The sequence below is a fragment of the Pelophylax lessonae genome (assembly GCF_965119305.1).
Source record: "Pelophylax lessonae genome assembly, chromosome: 4".
NCBI classification, from domain to species: Eukaryota; Metazoa; Chordata; class Amphibia; order Anura; family Ranidae; genus Pelophylax; species Pelophylax lessonae.
Genome location: NC_138771.1, coordinates 553,676,501 through 553,701,777, shown reverse-complemented (window position 1 = coordinate 553,701,777; position 25,277 = coordinate 553,676,501). Strand labels below are relative to the sequence as shown.

The window sequence follows — 25,277 nt, the reverse complement described above, 5'->3', positions numbered from 1 at the left end:
AGGGGTAGGAGCGGAGATGATTTCATGTTGCAGCGGAGAGGTTTTAATGTAACTGCGGCAACAGCTGAGGCGGTGTAACGTTACACACACTACTGTGAAAATTCCCTACCCTCCGGACCTTCGAGCATGCGCAATGCTAAGCTGCTCAGCTGTTCCATCACGTATATGACAGTAAGTGACGAGGGTAGGGAATTTTCAGGAGGTAGGGTTTTTTAATGTTACACCGTTTGAGGGGCCTAAGGCCCCTTTCACACGGTCAGCATTCCGTTCCGATCGGCGGATCGATCCCCGCTGAGCCGGCAGATGACAGCTCCGTCTCCGCACTGTGTGCGGGGAGGGAGGTGTCAGAGCCCCGCTGCTCTCTATGGGGAATCGGATGAGAGCAGGCCGCCTGTCCGCTCTCATCCGATCCCATTCGATCCAATCCCCTGGACGGATGTAAAATAGGGTTTCCATCCGTCCCGATTTCACGGACAGGATCGGATGCGGATGGCAGCGGGTGTCAGTGGACATGTAACCGCTGACATCCGCTGCTCCATAGGGCTGAATGGGGCATCCAATCAGATCCGCCTAAAAAACTGACAGGCGGATCTGATCGGAACGCCCGTGTGAAAGAGCCCTAACTCTGCCCATTACCCTAAAATGAAGAAACAGTGACCTAGTTTGTAATGAGTTCTATAATATACAGATATAAAATAATGGAATTTTTACTCTGTAATTGACCGGTTACATTTCAGGGGAAGCTTTTAGATGGCAGTGCCTGAAGGTCACGACACAAAGTAGTTATATGGGCTGTTCTTGCGTTCATTGCCCACAGGACTTGTGTTATCTGTGACGTTTTAACATGAACAGGTTCCAGAATAGAGATAGAGTCTGGAGTGACAGTCACGTGATCCCAGCACGTGTGTTTGACATGAGTTTGCATACGTGTGTCTGGAAATTGATCCTCTCACTATGGCACATGCTAAGTAACTGAGCAATAGGTTTTTGTTCTGTTCATAAGTATGTTACCTGAAACGAATGTGTTTATGAGAAATGAATGTCCTTTAATTCAAAGGGGCAGTTATTATTTTTGGAAGATTAAAAGTGCACAATGCACAATATAGGTAATTATACCAATAACTGAGGTTTTCATTGTCCTGCAATGGTCATGGAAATAAATTGTACCTGGGTGGCGGGTTCACTGCATTCATGGAAAAATCGGCAGGGGAGGGCACAGGAAATCACATGTAGCAGCATGTCAACTGAATGAAAGGACACAGTGTCCCCAGTGTCTTAATGTCACTCAGCAACACCAAGCAGAGCCACAATAGAAGCGGAAATGATTATTTAACCCTTTCTATGTGTATTATTCACTGAGAAATACAGCTGTAGTTCTGTTTGGTATTGCTGTTTATTCCTGGGAGTTAGCTGGTTAAGATGTGTAATCGCTCATGAGTAAACTGACTGTAATCACAGTCCTAGTGCATCTGAATCCTTCACCCCTTACATTCCCCCCCTCCCCCCACCCTTACGCTTTCTCATGACTTACCAGGATTCTTAAAATAGTCTGGACTCATGTTAGTGGTAGAAGGGAATTCACTCTTTAGTCGACCTCTGGTCTTTAATGTGACATTGTAACAAGGGTGTTTGTATTTATAGACTGGCCTTTCAGCAGATTCTTTGAATTGCATGTGTATGGTAGACATTGGGGACCCAAACATGTCTTTGCTTTACCCATCTTACTTGGGGCATGAAACATTGTGCAGGTTGTGTTTGTGGTGACCCTTATCACCTTGTGACTGCATTGAATTTCTATTGTTTGCAATGATAACTGCATGTGTAATGCACACTCATGGGGTCATGAATACGGACTGCACCACACACACATTCTGGCCTTTGTAGGCAGGATGTTCTCATCATCTGTGTTATTTTGGAACAGTTTAGAAAGGTACCGTATTTTCCGGCGTATAAGACGACCCCCCTAATTTACAAGTTAAAACATAGGTTTTGGGCTATACTCCCTGTATAAGACTACCCCCCTTCCGAAGCAAGGCAACACCATTGAAAAACATCAGATTTCTCATAGATCTCCAAGGTACCCCATCTCTCATAATATCACCAAGGTACCCTAAGTATAAGTATTACCAGTAGATGTAATCTCAAGACGCTGGCTGTGTGGGAATACTGTACTGGTATACCGTATGTACCGTAGCTTCGGCTACATACAGTATACCGCGCTGAGCCAATCACAGTGAGCGATGTATTCTATTTCTAAATGCAAAGCATGCTTGGATTGGCAGAGTCAGAAAGGCGGGCTGATGTTACTCCGCCAATCCGAGCAGGCTTTGCATTCAGTAATAGAATACATCGCTCTCCCTGATCGGCTACATACAGTGTACCGCACTGAGCCAAAGTTATGGTACATACGGTATACCGGTACAGGATTCCCACACAGCCAGCATCTTGAGAGATTACATCTACCAGTAATACTTATACTTAGGTTACCTTGGAGATATTATACTCGGCGTATAAGACGACCCCCCATTTTTGGGGGATTTTTTTGAGGTTCAAAAGTAGTCTTATACGCCAGAAAATACAGTAAGTAGATGTGGTCATGGTATAAATTTGCTGTACGGTAATGTGTGTGCCCTAAAGTCTGACACCACAGTGCATGTTCATTGCAAGGATCACTATTCACCTAAGGAGCTGTACATTTTCCATGCAGGCCTGTTATTTACTTGTGGTGAACACACCCAGGCAGAACAAGCTGCATTCCTGTGTGCTTACTGCAGTCAAAAAGATCAGCTTGCTCTCCATGGTTATTAGAGTATTACTATTGTAATCACAGTTTGCTTTGGAGCGTCAGTTCTTGTGACCAGCACAAAGCCAAGGAAGACATTTTGAGGATGTGACATGTTGAAGAACCTTTAGACTTCTTACACTGACCTAACAGCATTGATCTGCCAAAGGGCATTTGCACTGTGCCTGTATGCCCATCACCCTAGAGGTACCCATCAGTGTACCCCTTTCAATAAATTCAATCCACATGGTGCAATTAGGTTGTTTATGGCTTTATGTGTTAGGTTGCCACGTACCATCTGAAAGTTAGGAGACTTGCAGTGGAATTGCTAGTTCTGTAATCCCAGTCGGCAAGAGGGAGTGGTCCAAGGTGACATAGAGATTGCAGAGTTACAAGGTTTACAGTAGGGGGAGATGAATTGCCATTCCATGCATTATTTTAAAAGAAAAGAGCTTCGATATATGTAACAACCAGGTACTTAAATCTGTACTTTGAAGACCTATTAATAACAAGGGCACATTTCTGATTGCAGAATAGCTCATTTTGCTTAATTAAAGCCCAGAAGGACCTTTCATTTAAATCAGCACAGTGCATTCTTGGTGCTTTGAAACATAAGGTGTTTAATGTCTTATCGATTTCTTTCTAAGGCCCCTTTCGCACAAGCCGACCAATCAGGTCCTCTGTCAGTTTTTCAGGCATCCAAGATTGGACCCTCCAGTCTCCTCTATGAATCTATGGGTGTCAATGGACACATAAGTCCATGGACATCCGATCCGCTAAAAATAGACGGCTGGGCATCCGTTCCCTATCCATATGGCGGATCAGCTTGGATGGCAGTTGGGTGTAAACGGACAGCTGGTCTGTTTACATCTGATCACCCATAGAGGAGAGCAGGCTGTGTCTTTTTCATGGATAGTGTAGGACCCACTGATAATGGGGTACTTTGACGCAGTAGTGGGCTTGAGCACGATATGGCCATATGGTGGGACCAAACCCCCATTTTTATTTATGGACTCTCTTCAGATTTGGTAGTAATTTCTTTTGCATTTGCGCGCTATTCTTTTTTAATATAGGCTGTGTCTGTGTCTGCTCTGTATAAACAGCCCGTGCTCAGCAGAGATAAGCAGACAGATTCCCTGCTGAGCAGGAGGACTCCAACTGAGCTACAGCCTGCATAGAAAAACCTGTCCCCAACCAGTAGCTGTATAGTTAGCACCCCTGCTCTCTTTGGGGAAGAAGTGGCTTCCCAGTAAAAGTTAAACTCACATCCCTTTGAGTCAGAGAATTGGCAAAGCAATCAGCAGGGCTCATGCTGTGATTGGAGAGCTCTGTCTCTGACTCAGCAGAGGGGCAGAGCATTTCCAATCTCTGCAGAAACCACTGTTTTCCTACAGAGAGCAAGGGGGACAAGCTTTACTTCTCAGGTGGTGACAGCTTTGCCAGAAAACAAACTAAGAGTTGTAACATAGTTTGTTTTGATGCCCCCAAGATGTATTTAGTCGATCTAAAAGCTCAATTGGACCTTAAAGCGTTATTAAACCCAGAATGTCCACTTCATAGTATCCTCATTTCCCACACTGAAATAAAATCTCTTACACATCAAAATAAGTACCCCAATAATCCACATACCACAGTCATGTGACATCTTTTAATTGCTACACGTCGCACTGAGATCTGGAGGAGGAACAAGGAAAAACCCTCTGATAAAGCTAGTAAATGTCACACACAACTGCTGCCAATCACAATGTATTAAGTTTGTGAAATATGTGTCATGTGGAATGGCTAGAAGAGGGAATAAATCTGGTCATACATGGATCAAAATATGGTCAGTTCAGCGGGGATTGTCCGAATTTCAATCCATGTATGGGCACATTAGTTGTAAAGAAGTGCACTTGCTGTGTTGAAGGGGGGAATCGCAAGTTTGAAGCTCATTTGGCTGTACTTCTCCTGTGGATCACAGAAGTGCAGTTCGTTTTGCACTTCTGTGACCTTGTGTCAGTAGAGAGCAGGCTGAGGTCCACTCTCTGCTGACACCACCGAGCGGGTCCAGGCTCAGGTGTTATCATGACCATGGAGTCAGTATCTGCCCACATGTCTGGATCGACACCTGGCTCAGCCTCTCAGCAAGCACTTCAGTGAGTGAGGAGAGGGCAGAGCAAAAAGCTGCTGACTGACAGTCGGGAGCTCTCTGCTCAGGGAGCTGTGAGAATTGAGCGATCGGCGGTGTTCGATCGCACGATTCTAAGTGTAGAGGCGCTGGGGGAGCAATGCTGCATCCACCTAAGTAAGTATGATTGTGAAAAAAAAAAAAAAAAACCTACATCTCTTTAAAAGTGTCACTAAACCCACATCATAAAAAATATTAAATATTGTATTACATGCTATTCATACTTACTTAGTCACTAGGATATTCCTATTTTGTATTCTGAAAAAACAAAAACCTGGTTGATCTAAGGGTTTTGCAGCTTTGGTGGCAACTCTGCACATGCTCAGTTTTCAGGGAGTTTCTATGCTGAGCATTTCCTCCCTATCACGTCTGACTATAGCAGGGATATGCAAACTGTGGCCCTCCAGCTGTTGCAAAAATACAAGTCCCATCATGCCTCATGCCTCTGCAGTGTTATGCTTGTGGCTGTCAGTATCTTGTTATGCCTCATTGGATTTGTAGTTCTGCAACATCTGGAGGGCATCAGTTTGCATATCCATGGACTATTGAGTCACACATGGTGTATACACAGTGATAAATGACGCCTCACTCCCTCCCTCCTCCTTCATGCCCACTAAATAGCTAAAGACAATGCGGGTTGGATATTACATGTAGATTAATGGTGGCTTCACCTCCTCTTATTCTAAGACATAGGCTGGAGGGGCGTGACGCAGCCTGTGACTGGCAGAAATCCACCCTCACCATGTTATTTCAACAAAATAATAAAGATTTTATTTCAAATATATATTTGTATGCTACTTTAAAACAGTATATTGATATTATTTATTTTTACTCTGTATTCCAAAGGCTGTTTTTTTTTTCATTTTGAACATGTGACCGATAGCAGAGGACTAGAAGCTCCTTCTGCTTATGTTTCCCTGCAGACAGGCTGGGAAAGATCTGGGTCATGAGACAGGAAAAAGGTACTTGGATGTTGTGTTTTTTTTTTTTTTTTTTTATTAAAATATTTACTGTGCTATCCTAATTAGAAGGGGCAATATAAAATATAAATAAAACAGTGTGTGTTTAGTGTCACTTTAGTCCCCATTCACACTAGCGTGACTTTTCAGGCGACTTGGTTGCCTGACAAGTCGCGTTGGGTTGCCTGCCATTGATTAGCACAGGACCCGTTCTAATAGGAGCGACACAAGTCGCTCCGACTTAGAAAAAGGGTCCTGTACTACTTTGGGGCGACCTGGAGGCGACTTGCATTGACTTCAATGATATGAAGTCCGTGCATGTCACGCCGAGGTCGCGGTGCACGCTGTGCACCGAGACTTCACAGGTCGCCCCAGCAAGTAGCGTCGCCCCTGTGTGAACGGGGTCTAAGGCTCCGTTAACATGTCAGCGTTTGGTTCGCGGGCAGAACCGCCGCGGTTCCGCCCGCGATCCGGAGATTTATTGCAAATCGCGGACGCCTAGCGTTGCCCGTTGATTTGCAATAGCCCCCCAAACGCCGAGCGATGTTGCCGCGATTTCCGCCTGCCGAATCGCGGCAACATCGCGCAAACAAAATCGCGGGACGCAATACGCTCCAAAGAAGCTCTTGTACTTCTTTGGAGCGTATTGCGTCCCGCGATTTTGTTTGCACGATGTTGCCGCGATTCGGCAGGCGGAAATCGCGGCAACATCGCTCGGCGTTTGGGGGGCTATTGCAAATCAACGGGCAACGCTAGGCGTCCCGCGATTTGCAATAATCTCCAGATAGCGGGCGGAACCGCGGCGGTTCTGCCCGCGATCCAAACGCTGACATGTGAATGCAGCCTAAATGACATTTAATTTGTTTTTAAATAGTTTGGCTCAAGCAAACTTTTACATTAATATATGGCCGATGTGTGCGCTGTATCATAATGTTGTAGCATTAGCTAGATACAGTATGCAGCGCTGTGTGCTGGCAGCAATGCTTGTGACTTTCCCATCTGCTGCCATAACAAAATAGTCGGCCTGAATGCTTCTCCACCATTTAGGAGAAGACTTGTATTTTTATCAATGAATACAAGGATTCTTCTGATTGGCCAAGGTGGTAATTGAGATGTCTCCTGCCTGCCTCTCCACCTTGGCCAATCAGCAGAATCTTTGTATTCATTGGTAAAAATACAAAGCCACTCCTGAATGGTAGAGACGTGTTCTGGCAGTAGATGGGAAGTCAGCTGTACTGCTGCAGAACATAGCGCCGTATGATACAACACACACAGCAGCCACATAATAATGTAATGAAAATAGTTATTTTGAGCCAGATTGGCCCAATTTAAAAGTCAAATGCAAGCTGGGATTCTACTTTAAGTTTTAGTGATACAATCCTATACTATGTGATACAAAGTGATCTGGGGTGGAGTAAGTTTGTTTTGCTTTTAATAGCTGTCCTGGGGAGGGATTTCAGATATGCTAGAACTGTATGTTCCCAAACAGAACAGGAAATAGTATTTTGCTGACTTGCTCGCCCGCAAAGTCTTGCCTGGGCAAAAGTCAGATCTTTACTTGCTGAAAATACAGAACAGAGACAATATTTGGTAAAAACAATGAGGTAAGGGCCTAGCTCTGTAAGTCTATGTATCAAGTTACAGCTGACTGCATTATACAGCTTTCTATTCACTTAATTCAGTATTTCTATTCAAACATGTTGAACGTAACCTGCTGTGTTCTTCATTGACTTGCAGCAGTCCGTTTTTAGTTTATCCAGTTGCACATATTGCACGTAAACCCATTTGTGCGATGGTATTTAAACCATACAGTTTTTTCCAAAGCTCTGCTTCTTCGGCTTTCTTTCCAGTACTTCATCCTGCTAGCAGTGTATTTATGGGGTTTGCAACAGTTATAAGGCTAGGTTCACACTTTTGCAGGTGCAGGACAGTGTGTAAAATGCACACGTTCCCACGCCCAAAACCCACTGCTCTTTTGCAGGCATGTGGGGTGACATTAATTCTTAAAGGCTCCCCCACATATTAGAGAATGCAGCACGTTTTTGGGTGCATGAAACCGCACAGTGCTTTTTGCAGTGCAACTGCATCTTGGAAAAGGCGCAGTCAGGGCCGTCTTTAATATTGATTGGACCCTGGGCAAACATTTTCTTGGGCCCTCCATGCAATTTCGCTCTCCACCTTCTCTGAGACATACAATAAACAGAAGCTAGACTCAAAATCAGTTTACTTAATCAGATCAGGCACCAATTGCAATAGGTTACAGTGTATCATTACTGCTCACTGACTGACTGCTAGAGGTTACAGCACACACTATGGCTCACTGTTTTTTGCTCGAGGTTACAGCACATGACTACTGCTTGTTGATTGGTTTCTAGAGATTACTGTACAATAACACTGCTCACTGATTGGTTGCTAGAGGTTACTGAACATCCTTACCACTCACTAATTGGTTACTAGAGGTTACTGCATATTATTACTGCTCACTGATTGGTTGCTAGAGGTTACTGGACATCCTTACTGATCAATAATGGGTTGTAAGAGGTTAGTGCACATCATTTCTGCCCACTGATTGGTTTCTTGGTGCACACCATGGACTGGGGAGGTGAGGGGACCCATCAATAGATAGAAAACTCCTAGGGATACTAGGACTCCTGGGATCAGAGGCATTGCTGGGGAAAGAGGGTGATCAGTGGCAATGCTGAGGGGTAGATGGGATCAGTGGCAGTGGTGGGGGGATGGGATTAGTCAGGAGGCAGTACACTGTGGCAAATTCTGAATCATGTAGAGCAAAGCAGGAAATCTTTGGCAAGTATGTAGTGGGAGATTCTACACTGACCACCAATGTGAGGGGAGATTCTACACTGACCACCAATGTGAGGGGCAATTTGCACTGACCACAATGCAATGGGTGATTTTACGCCCCCCACCAATATAAAGAGGGATTTCTACACTGACACCAATGTAATAGGAACATTTTTACCAACCACCAGTGTAAGGGGGAATATACAATGACCTCCATGTAAGCAGGAGTTTACACTGACAACCATTGTTGAGGAGATTTGTACTGACCACTAATGTAAGGGCAATTCTGCACTTACCACCACTGTAAAGGGAAATGTACACTGATCACCAATGTAATGAAGAAGTTACACTGACAACCAAAGTAAGGGGGACATTTACACTGGCCACTAGTGTGAATGAAAGGATTTTTCACCAAGCCCCCATGTAATGAGAAGATTTATACTGACCACCAATGTAACTGAGACATTTAGACTGCATTCACATTTCTTGTGTAAGGAAAACCTTCAAAATTGCTTTCCTGACACCACAGAAATGTGCCTCCCTTTGCCTGGTACACAGAAGTGGCATTAATTGTTAATGACACCTTCACGCATCTGCTGAGATGTGCGTATTCACATCCACCAAAATTCAGGGTGCTGTGCCACCATGGTGTTTTGAAAAAAGGTTCCCCCTCCAATTTTCTTACCTGTTCAGACAGAGGCTTAACTAGAACCTTCAGGGCCCTGGTGCAAGAAACCATGAAGGGCCCCCCGGACCCCTGGCCGGGGCCCTTCCCTTCAAGCCTGGGGCTCTTCCCACTGATCCTGGGGCCCTTTACTCTCATTTCGGGGCCCTTTCACAAGTTCTGCACTGGGCCCCCTTCCTGCTATCTTGGGGCCTCCCAATGGTGGTGGAATGCCAGGGCCCCGGTCGCAGATTTGACCTTTGCGATCCTGGAAGTTCACCCACTGGTGTCAGTAGTTTTTATTTTTTGGTATTTTAATTGTATTATTTTTTATCATTTTATTTTATTTTTTTACAATGTCACTGACTATGACTCTGTCCATTCAGAAAAGGAAGGAGCTGGTAGATGACATATTTACCTACCCCTTCCTGGTTATCTATTGTGAACCATCCCCTTCAGCAGCCAGCAGGAGAGGGGAGGGAGCACAGTGGGGGGGGGGCAGCACAGTAGGGGCGGGGGACCAGGGAAGCACACAGGGGCCCAAAGACAGCAGAAAACAAGTGAAGTGGATAGGAGGAGTGGTGGGGGCAGCATACAGAGTAACCAATCTCCTCCATTTTCCTCCTGCAGCTACAGGAGGAAAAAGGAGGACAGTGATTTCTCTACATGGTGCCCCTGCCGCCCCTCCTATCCAGGTGTACAGGGGAGCTGCATGGGCCCCCTGGAGCTTGGGGCCCGGTTGCGATTGCAACCCCTGTAGTTACGCCCCTGTGTTCAGAACAGGCTGATGGTAGGCTTAATGACCTTAATGACTTTCAAGCCTTTACCTCCCTGGTGGGCAGCATTCAACAGAATTGAAGGTGGATATGACCTCAGGGTGTCATGATATACATATAAATGCTGCCTCTATTTACATATCAATGCAGCTGGTCCGCGGCTATTTACACATTAATGCTATACAATTTACATATCATTGCAGGTTATTTGCAGGTAAACACAGGGTCTGCAGGTGAGTCATCTGTACATGGCAATTGGGCAGAGCTGGGCAGCTATGGGACTAAAACTTTTAAGGAAATTTAAACAGGGATAGTTGGCAAGTATGAGGCAGCTGCTTTGGGCCCCACAACAATGATGGGGCCCATTGCAGCTGCCCCTTTTGCCCTGCCTTAAAGACGGCCCTGGGCGCATTGACCTCTTTCCTGCATTTTTCTGAAGCTACAGAAGCGGCACACAAAATGCAATTGTGAGAATCTAGATTAAGGCTGGCCATAGACGTTTCAAATTTCTTTGCAGGACAGAAATTTGCATGATTCCCCCATCAACACAAGCGATACTGACAGATAATCCTTCCTGCTGAGAAATTGTCTTTTGGGGGTGTAAGTCACCCCCGTTGGGAGAAGACACAAAGACAGTGCTTATTATCACTGGTGATAATGGCAAGTGAATCCGGCAGGCTGGTTGAGTCCAAGTTGATCGATCGATCGATCAACTTGGTACATTCAGCTTGCCCACACATTGTTTCGAATCTTGGCCGGTTCCTGCTAAACAGATTCGAACTGTGTATGGTTGGCCTTACAGCACAAGGCTGTTGTCCTGCAGTGGCACTGCACTCATATATAATTACACACACACACACAGCTCCTACTCCCACAGCAAAATCTCATAACATCATAAAAGATCAGAAGTCCCTGGTGATACCATTCCGTCCTTCTCTGTGACAAACTGTTAGGCTGCCTATACACAGTTAGTTCGTTTTTTGTTTTATTTTTTCAGCCAGGTCTCTGCTGGACTGTCCAAATTTCAGTCAGTGTATGGACAGCTTTAGTAGACTCTTATCAGGAGCCCTATCATGAGTAACTCTAAGCCTACACTTGTAGTTGGGCTTTTAATAATTTTATGTATAGAAGGTGTGTGGAACTTGAAGTTTATATATGTGAACATTTAAACATAAATTATTTATGGAATCTATTTAAATATCTTTCCCAGTTTGTAAAATAAAACCAATATCCATATTGTAAAAGTGCAAGTGTACCGCGCTATGGGTATACAAATTGTGCTAAACCAAAATGCAGCTGTTCACAAATTGTGGTAATAACCAAATTTCTCAATTGCAAAACCAAAAACACAGCGCAAATAGGTATTAACGTGAATAAATAAATAAATAATTTCTACAATAAAATAACTCCTAAAGTGCACCGTGCAAATACTAGTGCAAATAATTGTGCAAGTTTTTGTGCAAAAGAGCTTATGTGCAAAAACATACAATGCCCCCCCTAGTTGGGTTGGGTATAATACATAAGAAGGAGATGTGAATAAATATTGCCAATCAAAATGCAATCAGTGCAATATAACTTCTCAAATATTATCAAAAAGAGAGTCCAAATGAGTCCCAAAAAAGTGCTGCAGTGCCAAGAGAAAAGTGCACAATCATGCTATCATTCCAGTGCAGTGAATGGTGCCGATCCTCCCCCTTTGGGTATCCACTTACCGGACAAAGATGACCCCTAAGCTGTATAGCTGAAAAGGGTCAACAAAGCTTGTGTCCCAGTAAGGAACCAGTTGCAGCAATCCTTCAGATCAAGGTGTCTGTACCTTCAATGGCTCTCAATACCCCGATGCATATGTATGGAGAGAGGATGCTCACAATAGTGTAAATCTGATAAAAATGTTTATTGCTCAAATAAAGATTAAATACTCACATTTAGCAGCGTATCAGCAGGCATATAATACAAATATAGTGCGGTCCTTCCTGGTTGTGGCGCGCGCTCGGGAGAAGCTCCGTGGTTACGACGTGCGTTCCACCGCACCGGAAGTGACGTACCGCTCTGACGTAGACTGGAAATTGCGTCGACGCGTTTCGCCTCCTCTTGGGGCGTTATCACAGACGTCCATATTGCATAGTTTTTAAAGGTAAGGCTGGGTTCACACACATGTGGCTGCGGTTTGCAATCCAGAATCTGGTGCGTTTCTATTCACCGATTCAGGTACAAATTTTTATCTTAATTCGCCTCAACCGGACCCCAAAACGCACAGAACCCTTTTCAAAACCGCACCACGGCCGCGCCCTGCACATGTGTGAACCGACTCCATTGAAAACTGGTCACATTCACATTATGCAAACTGGATGTGGATAAAAATGCATTCAATTCACATATATATGTGAACCCAGCCTAAGGGTCAAAGTAAAGTCTGTCAGGGCAACAGAAATAAGCTGCTCTGCCAAAGTCTATAACTGCTGTTCATACTTGAGTAGCTTAGCTATGTAGCATTGGAAATGATTTGAAGCTGACAATTCAATGTCACTGAGCCAAATGGTTTAATAACCAGATACTGTATCTTTCATGTACTTGATACACGAGCCAGTCTATCTGGGGATTTTTTTTTTTTTTTTGGGCGGGTGAATGGCAGTTGAACTCTTGCTAGACAACATTAAGCAACATGGAAGGAACTTCCACCCTGTTCCTGTCCCCCCTCCTATTGTGAGCACATAAAGTATATTGAAGCAAAGGCCTCGGTAATGTGCGATAACACCATCATGTCCAAATAGCTGTGCCCTCATTCTTGGATTGCTGTAGAAGTAAAAAATTACAAAACTGAGCGATTAGTCAAGTGAATGTCACTTTTTAGTTCCTTGTCTTGACAAAAGATTCTCCACTTTATTTTATTGATGGATGCACACACAGTTTGTGATCAGCAGGAATTGATAGATTGTACATACATTTTACAAATGGGGAAAAATAGCGTCCTAAATCCACAAAACGTTTTATAAATGTAAGAGAAGTAAAGCAGTTTTATGTCCACTTAGCAAAAAATTTAAGGTATACAGACTGAAAAAGGCATTGTGCACACAAGTTTAGGATTGTAAAAGAACAGCACATAGAGAAAGCATTTTCTATTTTAACTATTAAACACAGATCAATATGGAGGTTCTTTCTCTCACTTTAAAAAAGCTATTAGCAGGCATTTAGAGCCGGTTCACATTGCAGCCACCCGACTTGCCGGAGCGACCTGTGAGGTTGCGATGCGCAGCTCGCGCCGCGACCTCGGAGCGGCTGGTACGGACTTCATATCATTGAAGTCAATGCAAGTCGCTCCAGGTCGCCCCAAAGAAGCTCAGGACCCTTTTTCTAAGTCAGAGCGACTTGTGTCGCTCCTATTAGAACGGGTCCAGTGCTAATCTATGGCAGGCGACTTGTCAGGCGACCAGGTCACCTGACAAGTCGCCCCAGTGTGAACCGGCTCTCAGCAAGCTTCTGTTTCAATTGTTTTTAATAATATTTCAACAGTATAAAAGTATCAGAAGTGCTGTAAAGTATAGAGCAGGGGTCTTCAAACTATGGCCCTCCAGTTGTTCAGCAACTACAGTTCCATCATGCCTAGTCATGTCTGTGAATGTCAGAGTTTTACAATTCCCCATGAGATGTGAAGTTCGGCAAAAGGTGGAGGGCCGTAGTTTGAGGATCCCTGGTATAGAGCATCGAAAAATCCTCGAATGCCCTATTTATACAAAGTAATGATGCAATGGTGGGGGGAACAGATCAACAGAGGAACTTAGAAAGCAGATTATATCTTCTCAGAGGTCAAGGATGTACCATTAGTTATCAAATATAATAAACCATGTGGGAATATGTTTTGTGGAAAACATGGATATGAAGCAACAAGAATAATCTAGTCACTAGTAGTAGAGTATCTATATCAGGCGTATATATTACACACACACACACACACACACACACACACACACACACACACACACACACACACACACACACACACACACACACACACACACACACACACACACACACACACACACACACACTAAACACACACACTAAACACACACACACACACACTAAACACACACACTAAACACACACACACACACACTAAACACACACACACACACACACTAAACACACACTAAACACACATATATATTATATATATATATATATATATATATATATATATATATATATATATATTTTTTTTTTTTTTTTTTTAAGCAGAAGCCATAGAGAAAAAACTGGTGTGTGGTGCAATTTTTTTATGTCACACAGTATTTCCGCAATGGTTTTTCAAACGCAATTTTTTTTTTTTTTTTTTATATACACTTTTCTGAATTTTAATGCAAAAAGAAAAAAAAAAACAATATATATAACCCAATTTTTTGGTAAATAGGTACTAAACATGTCACACTTTAAAATTGCACATGCCTGTGCAACAGCGACAAACAACATAAATTGTACTATCCAAAGGTGATCATTTAAAAGTCTTTACTGGCTACCACTTTAGATTTATACAGTAGGTCTGGTGGTAGAATTACTGCCCAGGATCTGACGTTCGTGGTGATACCTCACATGTGTGGGAGGATCTTGTGCGTTTGCGAGAGATCACAGGGGCTCTTAAATTTTTAATTTTTATTATTATTTTTTTATTTTACGCTATCGCTTTTGAAAAAAAAAAAATATCACTTTTATTGCTGTCACAGGGAATGTAAACATCCTTTGTGACAGCAATAGGCAGTGACAGGTACTCTTTATGGAGAGATCTGGGGTCTATAAGCATCTGATCACACAAGATCTGGTAAGATCTTTTTTAGTTTTTACAGACAACAGGGTTTGGTATTTAGTCATATCTGACCTGCTGGAAACGCTCTTGGGAGACTGATATTTGGGCAGAGCCAGCCAGTCCACCATCTGCCTGAACAGTGACAGACAGAACTGGTAAAGACTGGTAAAAAACCTCCCATGACTAGGCAAAGGATGGATTAAAGAATTTCCCCTATTCATGTAAAAAAATAAAGGGCTTGGCTGCATACATATAATTTGCAAGTATATGTTGAAGCTGAAGGGCTTCAAGGACTCTCCCTATTGTGCACGGCCACTCTTAATTTATGATAAAATAAAAAATCCCAGACAAAGCCTAAAACAACTTGTGCAGTCACCACATCTAATTATTGGTAAGCTGCAAAATATTAGTGGTTTTTTTTTTTGTTTTTTTTGCGGGTTTAATACTGCTTAAATAAGCTTATACATGTATAGCTAAAGCCAAACTTTTTTTTCTCAGTTTGGATAAAATGGGGGAGGTTGAAATGCTGTCAGGTTTCTTTTTTTGGCCATCTGTGCCTCATTAAGGCCCCTTTCACACATTCAGTCCATTTAGTTCAGTCACAATAGTGTCCGTTTTTCATCCGTTTTTCAACCTTTTTTCTTCAGTTTTTTTTACATGCACTACCAATGCAAAAACGGATGAAAAACGGAACGTTTGTCCGTTTTACATCCATTTTCCGTCCGATCCATTTTTTTGACGGATGAAAAATAGGGCATTCAATCGTTCCAAAAAACGGACATTGACGGAAGCGGATGAAAACAGATGTTAACGGGTGATCATCCGTAGTCATCCATTTTTACATAGAGATGCATTGATGTCCATTTTTCATCCGTCAACGGATGGATGAAAAACGGACCGGACCGTATGTGTGAAAGGGGCCTAAGGGGATTTCTGCAATTCCTGTCCTGCAAACTCAATAGGAAGTAAGAGGATATCTTTCCAGAGTGGGGAAAATCCCCTCTTAGACAGTTGTCACGGAAACAAGTGTACCCACTGGAAGATTTCACCTCTACTTCTGTTCTAGTGGCAACTCAACATTTTGGGTCACATCACTTTTTTTCCCTGGTGGTGAGAGTGATCCAAATCTGAATTCAGTTTTGCCTTTAGAACTGCCTTTTTAGACAGTACCGTTCGTTGCCTGAAGTGATTTCCCTCACTTTGGAAAGATATCCTCTCAATTCCTGTTAGGTCTACAGGACAGGAAATCAAGTACCTAATGATACACAGATGGCATTAAAGAAAAAAAAAAAAAACTGACCGCAGTATTAATTCCTCCCCTACTCTGAAAGGGAAAAAAAGTTTTTTCCTTCAGATATACTTTATGCCCCTTTCACACATGGTAGTCCGTCAGCGGACTCTGTTTTTCTCAGCGGGGGGGGGGGATCGATCCGCCGATCCCCCGCTGAGCAGGCGTATGGCAGCTCTGTCTCAGCACTGTGTAGAGACAGAGCTGTCAGGTCCCTGCTGTTCTCTTTGGGGGAATCGGATGAGAATGGACCGCCTGTCCGTTCTCATACGATCCGATCCGCTGGACGGATGGAAAATAGGGTTTCCATCCGTCCAGATTTGACGGACCCGATCGGATCGGATGTCAGTGGACATGTCTCCGCTGACATCCCATGCCCCTTGGAGATGCATGGGGCATCCGTTCAGATCCGCCTGAAAAACTGACACTGGCGGATCTGAACGGTCCACAAGTGTGAAAGGGGCCTTAGGCTTTGACTTTAGATTTGCTTTAATCATGATTAAAGAAGAACTCTGGGATTTTTTCCCCAATGCACTGCAAGGGTTCTCTGCTCATTTGTCTATGGGTGGGGAGAGAGGAGATTTATTCACTCAATCCACCTATCCTCTGAGCGCAAGACCAGTCCCTGCTGCTCCTGTCCCTTTGCGCGTGTGTTGCATGGACTGTTCTTGACATTATCACGCCCATAGACTAGCTCTGAACGTGAGGATGGCAGGAAAAGTCCACCGCTGGATGTGGGGGAGTGCTGCTTTCCGGAGGATTGAAGGATCGGGTAAGTATAGCCTTTCATTGCGCCCCTGAACAAAATGAATGGAGAGAAATTTTTTTCTGGAGTCTTCTTTAAGCCTGTCTGCCTTTTTTTATTGTCAGGTTATCATTACAACTGATAGTCTGCTTGGTTCCCTTCAAAGATTAGGTGTCCATTTTGTCCCTGTGCTGTTTTATGCATGTCAAACCTTTTTGTGTTTATTTTTAATGCTGGCTTACACTTCTGTGTGCTGTTTTGCAGTCTTGGGACATCTTCTTCCGAAATGCCAACGCCGGTGCTGCACCTGGAACCGCTTACCAGAGCCCCCCACCACTTGGTACCAGCCTTTCTGCACTCACCCAAGCACAGTCATTAATTAGGGGCCAGCCAAATATCGATAAGCTAGTGGAAGATCATCTGGCTGTGCAATCCCTCATCCGTGCTTACCAGGTATGTCTCCCGCCCCTTCTCTGGCTCTTGCACATCTATTATTCACATATACATTATAGTAAAATAGTCATTAAAGGAGACCTCCAGAGAGTAGGGTGAAGCTGAAACGTATATATGACTTCATGTTTCACCCCCAACCTGTTCCCCAAAAAAGTCTCTCAGCCAGCACTACTTCTTTCAAACCTTATTGATACGTTTACTTGAGTGTATCAGAATTTCCCACAGATATCTGAGTTACAGTATTGAGGACTCAAAGGCAGGTCAGATATGTAATTAAAGCAGAATCCCAGGCAAGGAGCTAAACGCATAGTAAAAAAAATGTATTTATATGCAAATGATTTGTAAGTTTTTTTTTTTTTTTTTTTTTATTTAGTCAGTTTTGAGAGTCGTGCACCTATATACAGTGCATCCGGAAAGTATTCACAGCCCTTCACTTTTTCCACATTTTATTATGTTACAGCCTTATTCCAAAATGGACTAAATTCATTATTTCTCTTTCGTTCATTGACAGACACCTCTCCTTAGGATTCTTGACCATTGGGTTATACTGCCCCCTACAGGAGTAGGACACTAGGCAGAAAAATAACTTGACTACGCCTATGGGCAGTCCCAGGAGGTATACTCCCCCTCTCTGCTATAGGTACTCATTTTTTTTTCTGCCTAGTCAGGAGTAAGGACCTAGTCCCTTGCTGGGATCTCTGGTCCTGGCAATTTTTTCTTTTTAAATAGCTTTTTTTCTCGTTTTTTTTCCTGTGAGATCTACAATCAACTGCCGAACTGGGTGACGGGCTGGATAATCTAGATCCAGTGGTCACCCCAGTCTGGCCAGCGAGCGTGAGCAGACTGCAGCGCCGCCCTAGGTCGGCCGTGATATAGCTCCACTAGATGGGGGCTGACCTGCGAGTTCCAACGCTTGGGAGGTCACAGACGACCGGGCCTCGGCTTGCGTTGCAGCACTCCTGCTGGCCCAAAGGGCCTCCCCCCTATTAAAATGGTGAGGGGTTCTGTCTGGAGCGGTGCCCGTCTGGTTCCTGGTATGGTGAGTAACTGTGCCCCTGCCTCATCTGTCTCCTCAGGTCCTGAATCTGATGTGGCCCACCCTGCGGGGTCTGCCGCCACGCGCCCTGGCTTTCTACTGTGTACTGGGTCAGAGCTCCGCTCAGGGTGTTTGGACCCTGGAAGAGTCCAGACTACCGATAAATGTCCTGGAACTCCGGGTGATCAGTGTGTTGGCAGCTTTGGAGGTAGCCGGCATTCTACGGTGGGCAGAACGGTTTCGTTCTGGTTCCCTCTGCCGTACACATTCCAGGGGTGGGAAACTGGCAGGCAGATTATCTGAGTCGGCAGGCGTTGGACCAAGGGGAGTGGTCCCTTCACCTGGACGTGTTTCATAAGATAGGTCTCTGATGGGGCACTCACGAGGTGGATCTGTTGGCATTTCGGCTCAACAGAAAGGTTCAGAGATTTGTGGCGCAGTCAGGGGATCCTCTGGCGGATGCCAAGGAGACACTGGTGGCCCCGTGGGTCCAGTATCATCGGATCTACACTTTTCCTCCTCTCAGGCTTTTGTGCAGGATCGAGGCAGAGGGAATTCTGGTTATTCTAGTGGCCCCGGACTGGCCGAGCCGGTCTTGGTACACTGACTTCCCTTGGAGACTGCCTCTCAGGGAGGATCTCTTGTTCCAAGGGCCAATCTTCCATCCTGTTTTACAGTCTCTAGCTTTGACGGCTTGACTGTTGAAAGCCAGGTGCTGAAGGATAGAGGTTTTCCTAGGTTGGTGATTCTGACACTGCTGAAAGCAAGGAAGTTTACCTCTAGGAAGATCTACCATCGTACGTGGAAAGCGTACATTTCGTGGTGTGAGTCGCTTGGTGTTCACCCACGCTCTTTCGTGGTTTGGGTCTTGACCTTCCTTCAACGGGGGGGGGGGGGGGGTTGAGCAGAAATTGGCCCTGAGTACCATCAGTATCCAGGTATGGGCCAGTGTGGGCCTTGGTGATCTTCTTTCAACGACCCCTGGCCACGCACTTCCTGGTGCATACCTTTATTCAAGCGGTTTGATATCTAAATCTACCAGTGCGGTCTCCTCTACTGCCTTGGTATCTGAACTTGGTGCATTCAGTCCTCCAGAAGCCTCCCTTTGAAAATATTTGGGAGATTCCCCTGCTTACACTGTCCCAGAAGGTGGCCTTTCTGGTGGCAATCTCCTCTATTCGCAGGGTGTCTGAACTGGGGGCGTTATGTTGTCGCACCCCTTATTTGGTGGTTCTTCACCCCTGTCCCTCGTTCCTTCCAAAAGTGGTCTCTGATTTCCATTTGAATGAAGACAGACATTAGACGTCCCTCTGACAAAACGCGTAGGGCGGAGTCTCGTACGTCACAACGTCACTTCTGGTTAAGGGCCGTGGAACGCGGAAGCATCCCGGCGCGAACGCTTTATCTGATCCTGATCATCCTAACGAGTGAGTGCACATCGTATTTCCACTTTCTGCATTTACTCTTCATTCACAATGGGGTTCTTTCTCTGTTGGAGCATCTAGAGCAAGAACATCGGCTCGCTGCTCCCCCCGGAATGGAGGAAATATTCCCTTAAACCACACAGTCAGTGTGGATAGTGAACAGGTCGTATGATTGATACGCCACCCAGTGGCGATTTTGGATTTTACACATTAGTAATTTCACCTTCACTTCATGATGTTCACTACTTGTTAAATTACACATCTTTTGGCACATATATCAGGCATTTGTGTCCTGGTTAGCATCTTTCAATATCCCTTTGCTAGTGGGAATGGATATTATTTTTTAACATTAATTCACAGTGTATATGTCTTTTTGGTTTTTATTCACCATCACATTCCTTTGGTTGTGAGTTTGGATAATTTCATATTGCTTGAATAAACAACCTTATTTTCTCTTACGTCCTCCGACAGTCGCCGCCTCTTCATATTCGTCACAATAGGGGGTATTAGACTTTGCTCCGAAGGAGTAGCTAGGCAACAGAATATGTTAATATAAAGGTTTTTAACATAACCCACCCCCAGGGGGTGGTCCCCTCAGTCTATACCCTCCTACTTCCTGTATCCATACTTCAGTTTCAATGTCTAGCTTGTCAGGAGTAGCTGGATGTTTCTATGCTGGGGCATTTTTGTCTCAGCCTTTCTCTTTTTGGATTTTTGTTTGAGTTTTTTTCCTCTCTCTTTACTTAGCTGTTGTTTTTGTCAGCGTTAGTTAGTTCTTCTGATGAAGAGGATTCGTGCGGGCCGGGTCTCAAGCTGATCCCCCTGGTCGCAGGTTGTGGGTCAGTGGCTTCCCGGCCTGCCATCGAGCGTTCAGCCAGGTAACGCTCCTGGCGCAGTGAACGACCCATCCCGGCTCGGTGCAGGGATGCTTGGTGAGGTGGCTACCTCACTGGACGCTGTGCGGTTTCTTAACCCACCATTATGCTGCGTCCTGGATGCGACTCTCCTTGCCTTGTGTGCAGCAGTTTGTTCGCCTGTGCGGGTTCCCCACGCCATCCGTGGAGGTAAGTGTATTTATGTGGGGACCTGTCTGTTTGGGAGGGCTGTCAGTCTGGGACTGTGTTACCCTGCCTGTGTTCACACTGTGGATTTGTTTGTCCCTATCTCTCTGGCTGCATGCTGTGGGCTGCAAGGAGGGGGGGCTGTGCTGCACTGTCTGTGTCAGCCTGTGTATGTGTGAATGGCTGTGTGCTGTGGGACATGCTTTTGGCTATGTTGGGGCACTTTACAGCGATCGCTGCGGCGATCTGCCATGTTTTTCTACATGGGTGGTGTTACATGCATCATTGTAGTGGGGGAGCGGCGGTTTCGGCGCCAAACGACGCCATTTTGCCTGCACTCGCCCAGCCGCATGTTTTAACTGCGGGCGGCCATTTTCTTGTAGCCTTCCATAGGCTTTAACAGAGCGCCCTGATTGCATCACTTCCTCTTTCCTGATGTGCACCGATCGAGGCGGCAGCTACAGCGAGGGTCTCCTCAGGTTTTTACCTTTCTGATCTTCCTATGTCCATTGCCTGTGTTTCTGTGTCTTCCCTGTGGGGGTCTCAATTGTGCTGCGTGTGTGTGCGGTGGGCTGCGCTCGCCGCACTTGTTAAGGGGGCAGTTAACCCTTTCTTGGCCAGCATTAATTTTTGGGCAATGGATTCTCGGGAGGGCAAATTTCCTACCACATTGGTGGATAGTCAGGGGACTGCTGTTTCCCCCCCAGGGGGAGATTTGGCTGCGATTGTGGCTAATCTGGCAGCACAGGTGCAAATGCTGGTGGCTGCTCAATCCACAAAAAGGTCCAGAGATTCAATTTCCTCTGGTTCAGAGGGTGATGGTGCAGGGGCTGGTATGGCCGGGGTCTCCTTATCAGGGTCCCGTTCCTCCCTGGATCTTGTGGGGTCCGAGGTGGAGGCTGAGGTTGAAGGGGTGGATGATTCTCCCCCTGGCTCGTCTGAAGAGCTTGCACTCATGGATGAAATGGTTGCTTCTATTAAGCAAACGCTGCGCTTGCAGGATGAATCGTGTCCGCCTGCTGCCTTGGCAGCTTATGGGACAAAGAGAAGACGCAAAACATCGCAGGTTTTTCCCTGCACGGATGATTTTCAGAGCGCTGTTAAGGAACAATGGCGTAATATCCGCAAGCCTTTTGCTGTACCCAGTAGGTTCAAATTGCGTTTTCCTTTCACGCCCGCTACTGACGAGCGTTGGTGTGTACCGCCTCCGGTGGATCACGCGATCGCGGTTTTGAAAAGTCCACTGCGATTCCTGCTGAGGATACCCCGGTGTTCCGGGATGCCACGGACAAGAGGCTGGAGTCTCTTGCCCATCATACCTATTCTATTATGGGTTCTATGCTGAAAGCTCTGTTTGCTTCACTTATAGCGGCCCAGGCGGTCGCGAGCTGGACGCAGGTGCTTAGGCGCGTTTTGGTGGCTGATTCTGCCCCACAGGCGACTTTGGACATGGTGGATCAAATCCATCAGGGTGTCATGTATTTGTGCGATGCGGACTTGGATATGGTCCCGTTGGCCGCACGTGTACACGGTGTGGCGGTGTTATCTCGCCGCTTGGTTTGGTTAAAGTGTTGGTCAGTGGACCAATCTTCGCGCAAGACCTTAGCCAATCTGCCCTATGAAGGTTCTCGCCTTTTTGGCGAATCCTTGGATACCCTGATAAAGGGGATCACCGGGGGTAAGAGCACGCTCTTACCCCAATCCCACAAGGCTAAGGCGGCCCCTGGTAAGAAGCATGCTTCCTTTCGGCCCTCTCAGGGGTCCTTTCGTGCCTTTCGGCCACACTATAAGGGCAAGCCGTTCAAAGGTCAGGGCTCCCAAAAGAAGCCGTGGACAGGTAAGCAGAAGTCCAGCCAGTCCGGATCCGCTGCCCACAACAGTGCGGCCTGAAGGGGCGCCCTCACCCATTTCTGGGGTGGGGGGACGCTTGCTCGGTTTTCCTCTACCATGGCTGTCCCGTGTTCGGGACCGGTGGGTTCAGGAAATCGTTCGGTCTGGTTACAAGATCGAGTTTCTCTCTCGGCCGGAGAGCAGATTTTTTCCCTCAAATCTTCAACTGTCTCCGGAGCGTTTGCGGGATTTGCACCTAGCGGTGCGGGACCTGAGAGCTCAGGGAGTCGTGGTTCCGGTGCCTCATCGGGACAGATTTCGGGGGTTCTATTCCAATCTGTTCACCGTGCCCAGGAAGGAGGGCAAAGTGCGTCCAATTCTGGACTTGAAAGCTCTGAACCGCTTTGTACGGGTACGCAAGTTTCGCATGGAATCCCTGCGATCGGTGGTGGCTGCCCTGGTTCCGGGGGAATTCATGGCCTCCATCGACTTGAAGGATGCGTACCTACACATCCCCATTTTCGAGGGTCACCAGAGGTACCTTCGATTCGCCATTGCGGAGGATCACTACCAATTCGTGGCGCTGCCGTTTGGCCTCGCTTCAGCTCCGCGGATTTTCACCAAGGTGTTTGCGCCACTACTGGCTTTGTTGAGAGCCCAGGGCATCTCTGTCCTGGGGTATCTGGACGATATTCTGGTTCGGTCTGCGACCAGCCAGGGTCTGGAGACGGATCTGTCCGTCACGGTGCAGACTCTACAGGAGTTTGGTTGGACGATAAATTATCCAAAATCGACGCTGTGTCCGTCGGTTCGTCTTCCCTATTTGGGAATGATCCTGGACTCTGTCCAGGCAAAGGTCTTCCTGCCGGACGACAAACTCCGGACTCTTCAGGGAGAAGTCCAGTCCCTTCGGGACGTTCCGTGTTCGTCCCTACGAAAGTGCATGCAGTGTCTGGGACTGATGGTCTCGACTTTCGAGGCCATTCCCTTTGCCCAGTTTCACACGCGGGGTCTCCAAGCGGAGATCCTGTCCAGGTGGGACGGGCGGCCGCAGTCTCTGGATGTCCAGATTTCCTTGAGCCATCGCACCAGAAGGGACCTTCTGTGGTGGCTCCAGTCCCCGGCGGTGTCGGGGGGGAAAGTCCTTTCGTCCTCTTTCATGGACGGTGGTCACCACGGATGCCAGCCTGTTGGGCTGGGGTGGTGTTCTGGGCGTTCTGTCCGCCCAGGGTACTTGGTCGGAGAAGGAATTCTCCCTTCCGATCAACATTCTGGAATTACGTGCGATAAGTCTCTGCCTTCAACGTTGGACGGACAGGCTGCGCGGCTGTCCGGTTCGGGTGCAGACGGACAATGCCACGGCGGTGGCTTACGTCAATCACCAAGGGGGCACCAGGAGTGCCCGAGCGGCTCGGGAAGTGGCCGACATTCTTTCTTGGGCCGAGACTCATGTCCCGGCGATTTCGGCGGTGCACATTCCGGGGGTGGAGAACTGGCAGGCGGATTATCTGAGCCGCCAGACCCTGGATCAGGGGGAATGGTCTCTCCACCCGGACGTCTTCCAGATGTTGTGCGCGAAGTGGGGTCTTCCGGAGGTAGACCTGTTCGCGTCTCGTCTGAACAACTAGGTAAGAAGGATCGTGGCAAGAACGCGCGATCCTCGGGCAGACGCGTCAGACGCGTTAGTAGCCCCGTGGCATCAGTATCGGCTGCTGAATGCGTTTCCGCCGATTCAACTGTTGCCCAGGTTCCTTCGCAGGTTGAACTCGGAACCACATGCTGTGATTCTGGTGGCGCCGGACTGGCCTCGCCGGTCCTGGTACGCGGACCTCGTGAATCTGGCGGTCGACGCTCCTTGGCGTCTGCCTCTTCGAGAAGATCTCCTGTCTCAAGGGCCGATCTTCCACCCTGCTTTACAGTCGCTGGCTTTGACAGCCTGGCTGTTGAAACCGAGGTCTTGAAGGATAGGGGTCTATCCCCGGAGGTCATTCACACTTTGATTAACGCGAGGAAGTCTTCCTCTGGGAAGGTCTATTACCGTACTTGGAAGGCCTACTTTGCCTGGTGTGAGTCCAGGGGGTTTTCACCTCGCACGTACTCGGTGTCTAGGGTGTTATCCTTCCTTCAGACGGGTGTCGACCAGCGGTTGGCGCTGGCCATGGTCAAGGGTCAGGTGTCTGCGCTGGCCGTTCTTTTTCAACGTCCTGTGGCATCTAACTCCTTGGTTAGTACTTTTATTCAAGGGGTGCGACATCTGGTCCCTCCTAGGAGGGACCCTTTACCCCCTTGGGACTTGAACCTTGTTCTGTCCGTTCTTCAACATGCTCCTTTTGAACAGATCAGGAAGATCTCGTTGCCCATGTTGTCCAAAAAGGTTGCTTTTTTGGTGGCGATCACTTCGGCTCGCAGGGTTTCGGAGCTGGCAGCTTTGTCCTGCAAGTCTCCGTATCTGGTCATTCATCTGGATAAGGTGGTCTTGCGACCTAACCATT

General features: G+C 46.5%; 1 protein-coding gene across 3 annotated transcripts in view; it reads left to right on the top strand.

Moving 5' to 3' along the window:
* OGDH (oxoglutarate dehydrogenase) overlaps positions 1–25,277 on the top strand; it is a 163,437-nt gene that overhangs the window by 43,346 nt on the left and 94,814 nt on the right. For all 3 annotated transcript variants that reach the window (XM_082253290.1, XM_082253289.1, XM_082253288.1), the window contains exon 3: positions 17,246–17,434. In XM_082253290.1, coding sequence (XP_082109416.1) covers positions 17,246–17,434 — 189 coding nt within the window. The remainder of the gene's footprint in view (positions 1–17,245; positions 17,435–25,277) is intronic.